The 14,500-nt window shown below is 42.5% G+C and overlaps 1 protein-coding gene across 2 annotated transcripts; it reads right to left on the reverse strand.

Annotated features, from left to right (window-relative positions):
• Window positions 1–392: 392 nt before the first annotated feature.
• On the reverse strand, window positions 393–6,238 carry NPY2R (neuropeptide Y receptor Y2). 2 transcript variants are annotated; one of them, XM_065061482.1, is made up of 3 exons: window positions 5,966–6,238; window positions 4,115–4,163; window positions 393–2,958 (listed from the first exon to the last, which is right to left on the reverse strand). In XM_065061482.1, the coding sequence occupies exon 3, from the start codon at window positions 2,920–2,922 to the stop codon at window positions 1,765–1,767; it is 1,158 nt and encodes a 385-aa protein (XP_064917554.1). In that variant the 5' UTR covers window positions 2,923–2,958; window positions 4,115–4,163; window positions 5,966–6,238; the 3' UTR covers window positions 393–1,764. The 2 variants fall into 2 exon arrangements, with proteins under 2 accessions (XP_064917554.1, XP_064917553.1); XM_065061481.1 differs by lacking the exon at window positions 4,115–4,163 and having other exon boundaries at window positions 5,966–6,098.
• Between the last annotated feature and the right edge of the window lie 8,262 nt (window positions 6,239–14,500).

The following is a 14,500-nucleotide window of genomic DNA, read 5'->3' on the forward strand; positions in this document are numbered from 1 at the left end:
ACTCAGACAAAAATAACTTGTGGACAATATCATGTTCTCTACATGGTTGAGAATTAATCTATTTTTCTAAAACTGTTTAAGAATGATGGATACTTTTTCTTGCTTGAGTAAATACTAGCTAATTCTCTAGACCGCCCTTCTCTGTTCTTGAAAACCCAAGTCCAAATTATTTCATGGATATTTAAAGGATGGTGGCAAGATACTGCATAAACAAAGATTAATTTATCCACTCGATAAAGATTTGATACCATTCATTACATTGCTAACACTTCAGTGCCAGAGTTCTGTTGATCTTAAATTTGTAAAAGAGAATGCAATGAATTTAGGAACAATGAAAAACGGAGAGAAAAAAATGAGGCAGCTGAAATGTAGCTGTGGAAAGAGACTCCAAGTGAAAGTATCACACTTATTTTTATTCTAGATAAGCAACAGGGCAGCTTGGAATAAACATGGATTGAAATTTTCTTTGTCTCTTTAATGAGTTCAAGGAGGCTAAACAAAGACATGAAAGAGTTGAACATTGCTGTGTACAACACAGTAAACAGATTAAAATTTTATACCTGAGCAAAAAAGGAATTTAACTATTAACTACAGCATGCAGAATAACTGATAAGTTATCACATAAACCTAGCATACTGTTATTAGGTCACAGTCATTCAGATGTTCTTAATTTTTACAAAGGCTAAAGATGGAAAAAGCTCCAAGACGAGGTGGGTGTGTCACATAAAACAACAATAAGGAAAAGCACATTACCATCTAGCAGCCTTTCCAGAGGATCAAAATTATCTGCTGTTTTATTATCCAGGGAGAAAGCAGCAACAATTCAAAGCCTGTGGAGTTAATAACATGATAGATGTTTAAGCAGGTCCTGAAAATTAAAACATTGGCAGTTTATGAAGTGCTCACAGAAGACCTGAGCCTGCACCCCTTGCCCTCAAATACCACTTTAAAGCATTGCGTTTGTGAGCTGTTCCTGGTGCAGAATGAAAGGCTGGGATCTGCAGGGAATGACTGATCAGGTCACAGGCTTGACATTTTCTCACCAGTATAACCCCAGCCAATTCTTAAGGAATTACTTTTTACCCCATTTGATGGACCAAAACCCAGATCTCATTTTATGTAGAAACTTGACCTTTCTTCACATTGAATCTGTTGTTTGGGTGGGCTTTTTATTCTTTTTTTTCCCCTAATCTGTTTCAAACACTGTGGTTTGAAGTACTTCAGCACAAGTCAAAAAAAAGTAACATATTTCTCTTCTTAATTCCCTTGTCTTTGCAAAAGATGCCTGTGGGAGAGAAGGGGTCTGAAAAGTCTGAGCTTTAGTCAGCACAGTCCATCTCCCCAGACAGGCTTCGTTCTCCTGGCAGACTTCTGCTCTCCCTGATCTCTACACAATACAAAAATCACCTACTCCCACCATCAATATTCCTGTGCTGTAAATCAGTCATTTGCCTTCCTATGGCAAAACCAGCAAACTCTGTCTTCGTCATTTAGACTTGTAAAAAAGAGATGAAAGGGATGGGAGTGTTTCTTACCTTGCAAGAGACAGGCATAAACAGTCCCTCCCTTTCATTTTCTTGCAGTTGTATAGTTACATACTCTTGATGTCAATCAACTCCCCTCAAATCATACCACCTGCCTTAACTTTCCTGCTACTTTTCTTTTGCCACTTCTGAATAAAACCGTGCATCAAAAATGCATGTGTCAAAATGGATTTATCCCTCTGTCCACAACATATTAATTTCTTCTTTAAAGTCAGACATCTTAGACATTGGTAGGTTGTGTGAAAGAGTCTCCGGGGAATTGAATCCTCTTTGCTTCTAGTTTCTTCCTGGCTTTGACAGCTGCTGATACTTCAGGGTGGATGGAATCCAGCCGCTGTTCGCACTGGAAGGCCGTGAGGAAGGCCGTCCTGTAGTTGTTATTCATCCAGCCATAGAGAAGGGGGTTAGCAAATGTTGAGCACATGGCAATGACATGAAACACCGTGTAGATTAGTTTGTACTCTTTCAGGTCTAACACCTGACTGTCAATGTCACTGACTAGCTGGAAGGTGTGAAATGGCAGCCAGCTGACAGCAAACACCACAACCACACACACTAGCATTTTGGTGGTTTTCCGTCGCCGGTGGTGGTAGTGGTCGTTCCCTGCCCCAGGACTAACGTGGTTCTTGAGCTTGGTCCAAATACGGGCGTAGGCATAGGAGATGACTGCCAGAGGCAGCACATACTGGATCAGGAGCATGGAGATGCTGTAGATGGTGCCATAGTTGAGCTGTCCCTCCCCTGGCCACTTCTCAGAGCAGACCACAATCTTGAAGTCAGGAATGATCTCGATCAGCGAGTACTCACGGAAGATGGCCAGAGGACTTGCCAACAGGGCACTGACTGCCCAGGCAACTCCTATAATCAGGAAGCTGATCCGCTTAGAGATTTTGCTTTCCAAGTGGTAGACGATGCAGCGATGCCGATCCAAAGCGATCACAGTCAACGTGACAGTAGACACGTGCACAGCAAGAGCCTGGGCATAAGGTACCAGGTGGCACAAAACTGGGCCCAGTTTCCATTCGCCCAATAATGTGTAAACCAAAGTGAAGGGCAGGCACAACGTATTCACCAGCAGGTCAGCCACAGCCAGGTTGGCAATGAAGAAGTTGGTCACTGTGCGCATGCTTTTGAACTTGATGATCACATGGATGACAAGGGAGTTCCCAATGACTCCCAGCAGGATGATGGAACAGTAAGCAAAGATGAGGATTATCTGTACTTCAACTAGCGTTGTGCTGTCCTTCAGTTCTGGTTTGGGGTCCAGAGCCAATTCATTGAGCGGTGTGGTGTATCTCGGCAAGTAGAGCTTGGTGAACAGCTCCATTTTCATTTCATCTGTCTGGTTTTCTTCACCTACTGCTTCCAGGGGCCCCATCCTTGCAGCAGTCTGGTCGAAGCAACAGAGCTGTCCCTGAAAACAAAACAATACAAGAACTTGTGGAGAAATCAGTCCTCAGTGGCTAGGACGAGAAGTAACGAGCTAAAGCTACAGCTCTTTCCTTCTCTAACCCACGTTCTACATCTCAGGATTAAGAGAAGATCTGTCTTAACATATTTAAATTCTGTTGCCCTTACATTTGAAGCCCGATCCTGTAATATTATTCAGGCATGACTCCTGCTGAAAATTGGGACAGATTTCAAAAGCATTTCAAAGACAAAGTTTGCCTAAGTAAATGCAGAAGGATTAAGATCCTGCTGGGCTGTATATCCTTTTTCACAATCCACCACCTAAAACTACTGCTGATTTAGCACAAAACTTCCATTAATACCTATGGGAATTCTACATGGAATGGCACCATCCAGACTGTTATTAACATAATAATATTCCAGCTTTTTCTTAATGGAAAATGTTTCCTTTAAATAGTTACCGAATTCTTATAGGTTTATGCTCCTCCTTAATACCAGAGAACTAATTACTGAGGTCTTTCTTTAAGAAACTTTCTTTTAGGAAAGTTTGAGACACAAGGCAAGCAAAAATACCACTCAAATTGAACTGAAATAATAGCATTTCGCTAAAATGATTGTGTAACTTATTCATGCTGAAACTAACTCAAGAAACAATTGAAATTCAGCTATACATAATATTTCCTTTCTGTGCAATGTTTGAGAAAACAGAGCTCCTTGGAGGCTGCCAGACAGGGATTCGCAACTAACTGCAGTCATAGAGAAGAGCAAATCATTCCCCTGCTGATGTCAGTAAGAATTTTGCCACTGGCATCAAAATCACATTTTTTTGCCTTCCCTACACAGGCTGAGACAAATTCTATGCTGCCCTAAGACTTCAGTAGGCACAGATGGATGTATGAATGTTTTACAGTTAGCTGCTGACTTGGACTTCAATCCTATATGTATAACATGCGCATCCCCGTGGACACTGCTAAGGGAGCACCGCGCACCAGGGATGCCTTGGCTTGACCTGGGAAAATACTAAGACATTGCCAGTGCCCAGTGGGCACCAAGAAAACACCACTGTTTTCCACTGAGGGGAGAACCAAGCCCAAGTTAGAAACTCGGCTTTCCCATTCACACATTTCCTAAGGAAAGCAAAAGTAGAGAAGAAATCTTACTTTCTTGTCATCAGGTGTCACCCATTGCTTAATCCATCTCAAAGTCCACCTAGAGAGACAGTCTAGTTTTAATGTCTTTCTGTTCTGTTTTTTTTTTTAATCAGATTCACTTCATTGTAGGTTTTCCTTCCTGCCTCTGTCCCCATTGACATCTATTGGTGATATCCGTAGGTGTGATTTCCTAACTGAGAGAGTTGTCTGTCAGCAGGTAACTGTTAGCCCTTTGTGTTTGCTTGCATCCCAGGCAATATCCCAAAGAATTTCCCAGTGCGAGCTCTCTTTGAAAAAGCAACAGATTGGCTGCATGAACTGAAAGGTATTTTTTCCCTGACTAAACCAGTCAGAATTATGCGATACTGTTTAGTACACATTTACTGTACAACCACCAGTGTAAGCATCAGATGTGAAACACTGTGAGATATGTAGCTGAGGTGTGCCAGCTGTTTGTACAAGCTTACCCTGCAGATTTTAGTAATATAACCACTTAACCAACTGCAAGTCTAAGCAAGGGTGGCAGGATAGGATTCCTCATCAATACACCTTTAGTCCATCAGGTTAAAAATGTAAGAGATCCACCACAATTTGCACACCCAAGGCTACGCAGAAGTTCAGAACTCTGCTGAGCCTTTTCTTTCAACTTGTGTACCTCCACCCAAAAATCATGCTTGCATGTTATTGAAGTGGAGATTTGGTGAGGTCCCAGGACTGTCAGGTGCTCCAAAATCCCATATTTTTTTCAGTGCAAAATAGGAGTAGGTCATATTTACAAGCTGTAGTAGAAGGGTTAGAGGGGAGGCAAATTTCACAGGTGTTTACCGTCTTTGCCATAAATCCAGGCAGGGGAATATAGTTCAGCCAAAGAATGCAGCATCCCTTTCTTCCCAAAAATATTTTCACCTGTTTCTCTAGTCTCTGACTTTATATTGCTGCTTCCTTCCAACACCTTTTTTTTTTTTTTTTTTAGCAAAGCCATCTTTTGTTCTGGCACTTTTATTTGTTATTGCTCTGTTTGGGCTGATGAAAAGCATTTTGGTCTTGTCAATAAGACAAAGTTGAGGGAGGGAGGAGGGATGAGCAGGGTTTCAAGCAGTGATGAGCTGCCATGTCAGTAAGCGATGAAATAAATTGCTCAAGTTTGACATTGTCAGTGGGACAGTTAAGTGGGTAAAGAATCAGCTGCTTTCACAGCGCAGGGGAAACTGAGGTGGCATTTGTTACCTCAGGTAGTGTTTGACAAAACCCCTTCTGCTCTTTTTTGTATAAACTCTCCAGCTGATGGCATTTATTTGCACACCTTGCATACTGCACAGCACTGGGGGCTTTTTCCGTTTTTTTTTTTTCCCCAGCAGTCAGATACTCAGGGGCGGGCATCAAATTGCATCTAACTTTTGGCAGAAGAAGGCCCATAGAGGGTTTTACATCAGTTCTGAGAGCAAGTAAGCAAGAAAGAGGAAATACGTGATGGCATTAGCAAGCAGCACTTCCATCACGACCGCAGTGCCAGCGCTGGGGAACGGTTTGGAGTTGCTGGAGGCGAAGGTGGCGGCAAGCGGTGCCTCTCGGGGGCCGCCGCTCCCCTCCTGCTCCCCGGGTACCCTGCCCGGGGGAAGGCACCCGCTGCGGGGAGCCCGCCCATACCCCACGCCGGCCGCGCTCCTCGGTCCCCCCTTCCCATTTTCACCTCTCTCCCGTCCCGGGGAAGCGAGCATGGCCACCACCGGCTACCGCCACGGGAGCCGGGCAGGGCGGAGAACGGAGACCCTCCGCCCCGCAGACGGGAGGCTGCTCTCGCCTCCTCCAGCTCGGCGGGTCCCTCCGCACCCTACCGCCGCCCTCCCCTCGCACACTCACCGGGGCGGCTCTTTCCTCCCTGGCGATGAAGCACCGGTACGGCCCGTCGAAAGTTTGGAGGCGCCGGCAGCGGCGGACCCCGCACGCCGGGGGGGCGGGACGGGGCGGGGCGGGTCCGCCGGCCGGGGAAGGGCTCGGGCGGGGCGGCGGGGCCGCAGCTCCGCAGCCGCAGCTCCAGGCGGGCGGGACGCGGCTCCACCCGCTGGGCTCCGGGAACGGGGAAGGGGGTGACGGGTTTCGTGATGTGCCGGCTGCGTCTCACTTAGGAGGTGACAGCTGTAGCTCTGTGGCGTGGAAAAAGGGGGTTTGAAGGAAGGGGGGCGTTGTGGCAGGTCCGAGCTCGTGTACGTGCCTCATGCCTGAGCCTGTTTCCTCGTTTTCGCGGTCCCCAAACTGCTTTCTAGAGCAGTGAAAGGAGATGCCTTTACCTCAAACAACTGCTACGAACACCCCAGCTTGCATAAATTTGTTGTTCCTCCTAAGAAGATGTGGTGGATATTGCCAGGGCAGGTGTAAGGATGAATAAAGCATTTACATATTCTGTCAAGAGCAAAAGACTGCATTTTTATTTACAAGGCTGCAAAGGTAAAGACAACAGCTGCTGTATTTTTTAGTTCTATATTCAGTATCATTTCAAAAAAGCTGTCTTGCCAGCCACCTTAACTGAGGGCTAGATCCAGGCAGCGTCGCTGCCCTTCTGGTAGGGTCTAGCTTCATTAAATCCATCAATAGGTTCTATTTAGTATTTTGCTGTGTGCCTGATGCCTCTCTCCTAGTTATAACTTAAGAGATTCAAGGGAGTGTCTTCTCAACGCACAGCCAGAGGACCTGATTCAGTGAATGGTGCTTCAGACCTAGTTGTTGGTCCCAAGAACAAGAAGACTTTGCTTACTCTGTGGCTACAGCACTGATGCTTCGACAGTTCTCTTCCCAAACCTTACAGAAGCTGCTATCCAGAACAGGGAATGCTCCTTTACTTTCTGTCACTTAGATAAATTTGCATTTGTACTTCAGTTTCAAGGATCCACAACATTATCTTCCCTCATCTGTCCCCCTTCCAAAGGAGACTCTGAACAAAAGCTCTTTCTTTGTCAGAGGTAATGCACCTTGCTTTGGTTATAGCTCAATATTGTGTTCTTATCAAGAGTACAGAATGTAAATGGAGTGTCAAAGAGTAACTTCAGCAATTTGCAGTTGGTTTTAAAATTCAAAGCATGTCTTGAGGAGCTCCTTAAATCTTTACTAATTCAAGCTATCTCTTCAAGAAGGCCCTTGGCTTTTAGTCCTTCAGCAATTCTGAGACTGTTAATGGAATGCTCCTAGCTTGTTGCAAAATGGATTTCTTTGATGACTAAATAAAGAGCCAGGAGTTTCAATTCTCCTAGCCCTATTTATTTCATTTCCCAAGTAAATTTAATTGTAGGATTTATTTTTTGGTCTACCAGCAGACAAAAATGCATGCCATGAGTTTTAGTAATTAGAGCACTTGTATAATATATGACTGCAACAGCCTGCAGTTCTTCCCTTTCCTTGTCTTACAAATAGCCAACAGTGGCATTTCATTCATCTCAGGAGTGCTGCTATTGTGCTATATTCCACTCTTTCTAGCTTAACATATATTTTTGCTGTTCCTAATGTCTTGGAAAGTGTGGTCAAATGCTACAAATCTTTGCCATCTGTCTAGCTCAGGATCCCATAGCTAAGGAGAGCCCTTCCTTTCACTTCCAAACTCCTAGAGATAATCAAGAAGATGTGCAAGTATCTAGAAGCTATTAAGCCAGTGAGGGCTGCCTTCCCATGCAAGGGAGAGGAGGTGTTATTTCCTGTTAAAAGGTGATTCTGTGTTCAGACACAACTAAATGCTTAATGGAAATTCATTTCCAATAAACAGCAGCAGTTTTTATTGCTCATAAGCAAGTGGAATTTAAGGGCCCCATAAACACTACTTTGAACCAAAAGCCCATGAAAGTGCTAACATGAAAGGTCGAAAGAGTCTAGTAGCAAACGGGCTATTCAGTATGAAATGTGCTGCTGGGTGACCACCTCCAAAGCAACTGTGGACACTTTGTGTGCATATAAATTTCCATCCCATAAACCATGACAAGATGTGTAACTGACTCACAGAATCATGAAGGTTGGTTGAAACTTCCAGAGACCTTCTCAACCAACCTCGTGTTCAAAGCAGGTCTAGATGCAGCAGGTTGCCCCAGGCTATGTGTCCAGGAGAGTACTGAGTATCTCCAAAGTGAGAGATACTGTTCTCACTGGGCAGCCTATCCCATGATTTGACAACTCTGACAGTAAGACAAAATTTCCTTCTGTCAGTCAGGGTTTTCCATATTCTAGCTTGTACCAAATGCCTCTTGTCCTAGCCCTATGCTCCTCCTGTAGTTGTGAACAGTAGCTAAATTTCTCTGTAGCCTTGGCTTCTTTAAAGCTGAACAAACTCAGTTTGTCCAGCTCCACTTTGAATGTTATCTGATCCAGCCCTTATCATCTTGGTGGTTCCTTGTTGGACTCACTCTAGTCCATCATTGTCTTTGTAGCACTGGGAGTGTCAAACTGGACCCAGTGCCCCAGATGTGGTCTCACAACTGGTGAATAGACAGAAATAGTCACTCCTCAACCTGTTGGCTACACTCTTGTTGTATCTTGATTTAGACTGTGAGTTAGGCTGTGTAAGTTGGCTTGCACTAAATAAATGCGCTACGTGAACTTTAAATCCCAGCTTTCTATTTAAGGCAAACCTATAAATGAGCTTTTGTGGTGAATATGTAGATGTACTAATAAGAAATACAGATATCTAGCTTAACGGCTTGAAAAAAATATTTGTTGGACATATGTTGTTTCTGCTGTAAATCACACTTATGGAAATATGTCAGGCTATAAGAGATTTGATATACATAGCTTGCCTCTGGCAGTATCTGTTTAACTCTCTTTACTGTTAGAAAATTGTCTTGTCAAATTCCATCCAACACAGAGTTTTTTCAGAGGGAATAATAAGCATTTCTGCCAGCTCCTGAGAAGTTTACCAGTTCTCAGGGGCAAAATAAAGGTCTACATGTTGTACCCAGACTTCTGTTTTAATCATAGATCTAGGAAAGAGTTGCCAATCCACCCACTGTCCAACATCAGATTTGCTGGAGTGGCAGCTAAGGCTTGATGAACATCAGCAAAACAGAAGAGGCAGCAACTCTCCCATCCCCTGCCGCCAGTGTTCTCTTTATTTCCTTTACTGTAAGGAGTGAATTTAAAAGAAACCACTGCCCCTTGAGCACTGGTCTTTGAAAGCAGTGCTGCGCTGCATCCACCCACTTGAGCCAAACTCTGTCAGTCCTTAATCATGCAGATTTTCCTGGAGTGAGTTGGATTTTAGGGAATGGATCATTCTACGCAACATGGACAGTCCTTTAAAAGTAAAATGGAAAAAAACAAAACAAAACAAAACAAAACAAAACTACAATAATGCCTGAAAAATTAGCTTGAGAGAGAATATCTGTCTTGAATCTTTTATATGGTGCCAACACGGAGATCATATAGTATAAAATCATAGAGGACAAAGATTTTTTTCTTGCTTAAAAAAATAGAACAAAAGCATCTAAGTAGGTAAAGAATGAATTTTCTACCTATATAGACATGTGAACATTTTGGAATAAATTTATAAACTGTCATTTGTTCTTGTTCCCTTTTGGTTTAGATTCAGTCTCACAGGTTCAATTTTACCTATCTCTCTTTTTCAAATGCAGCCATAAGAAATAGCTGTATGCATAAACAAGCGTAATCAGTCTGCCTTAGATGACTAAGGGGATAAATAAAAGCCAGGTGGGAATGCGTGGAATTGTTAGATATGTATAAGTACCAACTTCAAGTTGCTAACAGCAATACTTCACAGCCAGTGCTGGTTAAACAATCAGTTTAGTGCATCTAGTTCAAAAACTAATACCGTCAAAGGCTCAGTTCAGTTGCCTATTTGCTCACAGACCCTGACTGAGGTCGGCACCATCTCCACATAAGACACGGCTGCAGAGCTGAGCACTGTGTTTGAACATGGTCCTCCCAAAGCACCTAGTGCATTGTTGTACGCTTCTGTCATTCAAAGACAGTTAAAACTCTAAAGTCAAGTCGCTCACCCAAGCAATTTTGTTTGAAGTCTTCCATTTAACACCAACATAGCTGTTCGTGTTTACACAACTATGATACAGTCTTTAAGTAACTAGTTATTTTTCTTTGAGGTCACTACTTATGCGGAGTAAATTCTTGGTTTTTCTTTATATTCTCAGTATATATTTGCCATCTCAGTCATTCCCTGTACCAACATGCTATCTTTTCTTTGCAGAGAATATAGAAATTGTCATTTCTTCACAGGATGTTCTGTGGTCTTTTCATTACTAGACCTCAACCAGAACTACTCAACCTTTATTAAGATCTGCTTTCTGTCATCTGGAATTCAAAGTGGCTTAACAAACATTCAATTGAATTTAAGAATACAAGGAATAAACCATTTTTCTGTACTTTTTGTTACTTGTGTTTTAGACAGCTGTTTTCTTTAAACTCATAAATCCTATTTTTTCATAATTCTATTTTTTTTTTTTTTTTTTTTAAACGTAGAGATTTCTGTAAACTCCAAACTGTAATGTGGAAGGTGACACTTCATTAAGGTATTGAAAGCTTGGTATACAACCAGTTGTTGCCAATTCTAAAAAGTTTTTAGATTTTCCCAAGGAAAGCACACTGTTTATTTTTAGAGCATTTGTCATAGAAAACAGATGCTCACACATACCTTAGAGTTTGAATAGCGTACACTCTTCAGTCCTCAGTTTCCGGTAGATGGGAAAGCAATACGTCTCTAAATGGTTTCCAAAAGTGAGTCAACTATATCTACTTTCTGTATTCTTGCTTGTACATCAGTTGAATTTCTCATTCTGGAAATCCTCAGCTGTTACAAGCAGCAATGCCACTCATTCTTTGCTTTGTCTAAAAATTGGCCATGTAACAATTTTGAAAAGATAAGTATGTTCATAAAACTTAAACAGATGGTCTTCAAGCTCCGTTTTTGTCATGCTGATGAAATCCATGGAAGTGTTGAATTAATTGTCTTTGGGACACTGAGGTACACCAACAGGACACTTTCCATTACAGGTGCCACGCCTGCTAGTATAGTGAAATTTTGCTGTCCCATTTTTGAGTGACGGCACTGTTTGTGAACAAGTTAAGCTTGCCAGACTGGCTTCATAAGGTTGAAAAAAAAGTGTTCTGATAGTCTTATAAAGAGTCTGCCTCCCACTCAGAATTGAACTGGCAGTTTTCTAAACAAACTCTTGGATTTCCTTTGTTACTTGTCCGTGATTCACACCCACATTTTGCAGAGATTGGTGGCATTTTAATTGCTGGGGCTAGTTTAGGATGGAGGAGAGGGGTTGGGAAGAGGCTTGTGAAGAAAGTGGGTAGGGGTTTGGCATGTGTGGAAGGCTATAACTGTTCTGTGACTGCGCACAGCTACGAGATCAGCAGCCAGAGCACCATCTGTGCACACAGCTTATCCATACTGCCCGGCTTCGGCACAAAGGAATGTGTCAGCTCACGCTTTTCCAGATCAGCTGAAAGCCACCTTCATGCTCCAGTGAAATTCTGCAACTGTTCCCTGAAGATCTAATCCCTTCACCCAGCACATCAGCTGGTACAGCCTTCCTTCAGCAAGAAGCTCTTTCTGTACCTCTGCTTTTGCAGGTTGGAGCTCGGAAGGTTCAGCTTCGCTTCAGTGTCACCTCCCCACCCTGAGAGTTGCAGAGCGATCATCTCAGCATCCTGGGGAATGGTAAGAAATATAGAACCCCCCGTAGATATGTAAAAGCATTTGGAGAGGCTGTGGCTGTCTGTGGCAGAGGGGTTTGCACCTGAGCTAGTTGTCCTAGACTTCCTTTGTAGCAAGGAGAGAGCTACTTACTCTGGCAGGTGGGGACTTGATTCGTCCTCTCCTAAAACAGATACTTAGATTCGGCCATCATCTGTTTGCAAGACCTTCTCTGACCCTAGTAGGAACCTCACTAGTTCTTTGTACACTGTGGGTACCTAAACTTCAGTGAAAGGAATCCTACTTGTCGTTCCTGGTATCATGGTGACGTGTGAGTAAACTTTATCACTGTCAGTATCTGGACTGGAATTCAGTATATGAGTAGCTGTTCCCGAGATCCCCAGAGACATTTAAACACTTAATATCCATTGATTTCAAGCACACAAATCATACAGGATTTGGGCCTTAACAAATTTGTCCTTACGGAATCTCTGTGTGAGATCCTCCTTGTCGTGCACAAGGACTGGGGAGGCTTGACTGCCCAGGGAAATTGGCCAAAATAGCTCTCCCAGCAAAGTTTGTGAGGTAGACTCCCTTCTCCTAAATCTCATTTACTGTGTTCCAGAACAAAATATCTGTATGACAAGACCAAAATTGTCAAACACAGGAAAACAATTGTTATTTTCATCTATAAACCCATACTGACCTCCGCATAAGTTTTGGTCATGCTGGCAATCCTACACTTTCGCACAGTGCTCTAATTCTTTAGTTAACAATATAGATCATGTCAGGTCTAGATGGATCTGCCATTACATGAAGTTAATACCACACATTCCTATTAACATTTTGCAGTGAGGAAATTCAGGAAAAGCAGATTTCTCTACAGATTCTGCAGCAGTGTTTTGTTGGGTGACTAGAGACCATTCTGCTTCCATATCTCTCCACACATCTTGTCTCTTTTCTGTACAAAAAGTCTAGTCTATGGCTCTCACCAATTCACCCTCCCCTTTTATTCAAAATCTTCCCCATGATTCTGTCTTTCCTCCAGCACTGATTCCTGCCAGTCAGGACACTCCTATCCATTTTTACCGTCTTTCATTCCTGTTACCTTCTTCCCAGCCTGATCACATCCACAAGTTTCTGTGCATACCTGTTTCTGCCATTGATCTCCCCTCCTGGAGATATTAGATGCACTCTTCTCTCTTTTAATAGCACATTTTGTTCACCATTAAAAAGAGAAGAAAATGGTGTTAATGTCTGTGTGTGAGAAAAAGAGAGATCTCTGTTCTGTTTATTTTTACCTTTGCCTCACTACAAAATTTGAGAGCAAAATTTGGCATATTGCTTCTTTACCACCTCATTTCTCTCCTCAGCAAAGATGAATTGCCATGAAGTTTTGCATTTTTTTAGCATTATGGTCCTGTTCTTTATAGTGCAAATATATCTGGCCTACTTAGTGGAAAAGTAGTGAATATCATTAACAGGAATTAAAATAAATTCTTGGGCAATTTTTGGGTTTTTTTGTGTAGATTTTCTATCACCTAATTACATCTCAAAGAAATCATAGTTTATGAAAAAGTAAATAGTTTAACTGATTTGCCTTATCAGAGACAAAGGCACTGAAAAAAATAGCTTTATTTTTTCTCCAAACGGTCCAGAACATTTTATGCTTTCTAGCTAAGTATCAGCACGATGATCACACCCTAACCTACAAACAGGTTTCTGAAGGAAATTAGCTTTCCCTTACGCCTAACAGGAACTGGGTGTCTGTCTTCTCAGACACCACTGAAAGCCCTGACCTAATAATTTTAAATTATTTGTAGTCTGCCAGAGGCTTGCACTTGATGGTTTCTCGGGTAAGTATCCTTTCTGACCCTTCAGAACTGAGCAGAACAGACATCTTTGTGTCAAAAAAACAGTTCTGTACATCAAGGGGTTGCCTATCCCCAGAATGGATCTTCTTCAACAGCTTAGCTCATTCCCTCAGATCTTACAAATCCAAGTCAGACTATGCAGCATGCAGACCATAGCACAAAAAAGTTATTTGCTATGTTAAAAATAAGTATGAATCTACCTGACTTCTGCACAAGTCCAGGAATAAGTGAGAGTTGCAATTCGGAACTTGTGCGTTGTGTTTTCAGACCAGCTTGTGATTGTATACTCTAAAATTACAGAAAAATGAGCAGTGTAAAGAAACTTGACTCTGCCTTGCAAATTATTTACATGGTCTTTTTTTAAGTACCTTATGCCTGGAGGCGTAAGGCCTACAGTTTGCTCCTTGAAATGTTAAGGACTGCCAAGCAAAGCTCAGCTCCTAAGAAGGAAACAGAAGTGAAAAGTTTTGTTCTGCTCCCACTGTAAACATGGGTAAAATTGGTACCAGGACTGAACAGGGGAAAACGGGACTTTTAGATGGTGAAGCTGGTTGGTCCAGGCTGCCTTCAGGAGCTACCAGCCTGGAACCTTTTCCTCTTAGAAATCCTGAAATCGCCTAGCTTAAATATACCCTTCTATGTCTCCTCTTGTGTTTATTGCAATGAAAACACATAATTTTTGGAAAGAACCATAAGCATCAAATATCATTTTGCAGAGACACTTTGCAATACAAGGCAGCAAATCAATGAGCTTGAAGACAAAAGTGTTTCACAGCACTCAAACTTCTCTTTAGGCAGAATAAGTCAAGGCTTCAGCTTCTTGCTACAGTAGTGGCTCACAGCATCCACAATCCATCACCTCTCACCTTG

The sequence above is a fragment of the Columba livia genome, chromosome 4 (genome assembly GCF_036013475.1).
Source record: "Columba livia isolate bColLiv1 breed racing homer chromosome 4, bColLiv1.pat.W.v2, whole genome shotgun sequence".
Taxonomy (NCBI): domain Eukaryota; kingdom Metazoa; phylum Chordata; class Aves; order Columbiformes; family Columbidae; genus Columba; species Columba livia.

What these genes read in the sequence shown, in the direction of transcription:
- NPY2R (XM_065061482.1), bottom strand. Translation starts at nt 2,922, where the DNA reads ATGGGGCCCCTGGAAGCAGTAGGTGAAGAAAACCAGACAGATGAAATG.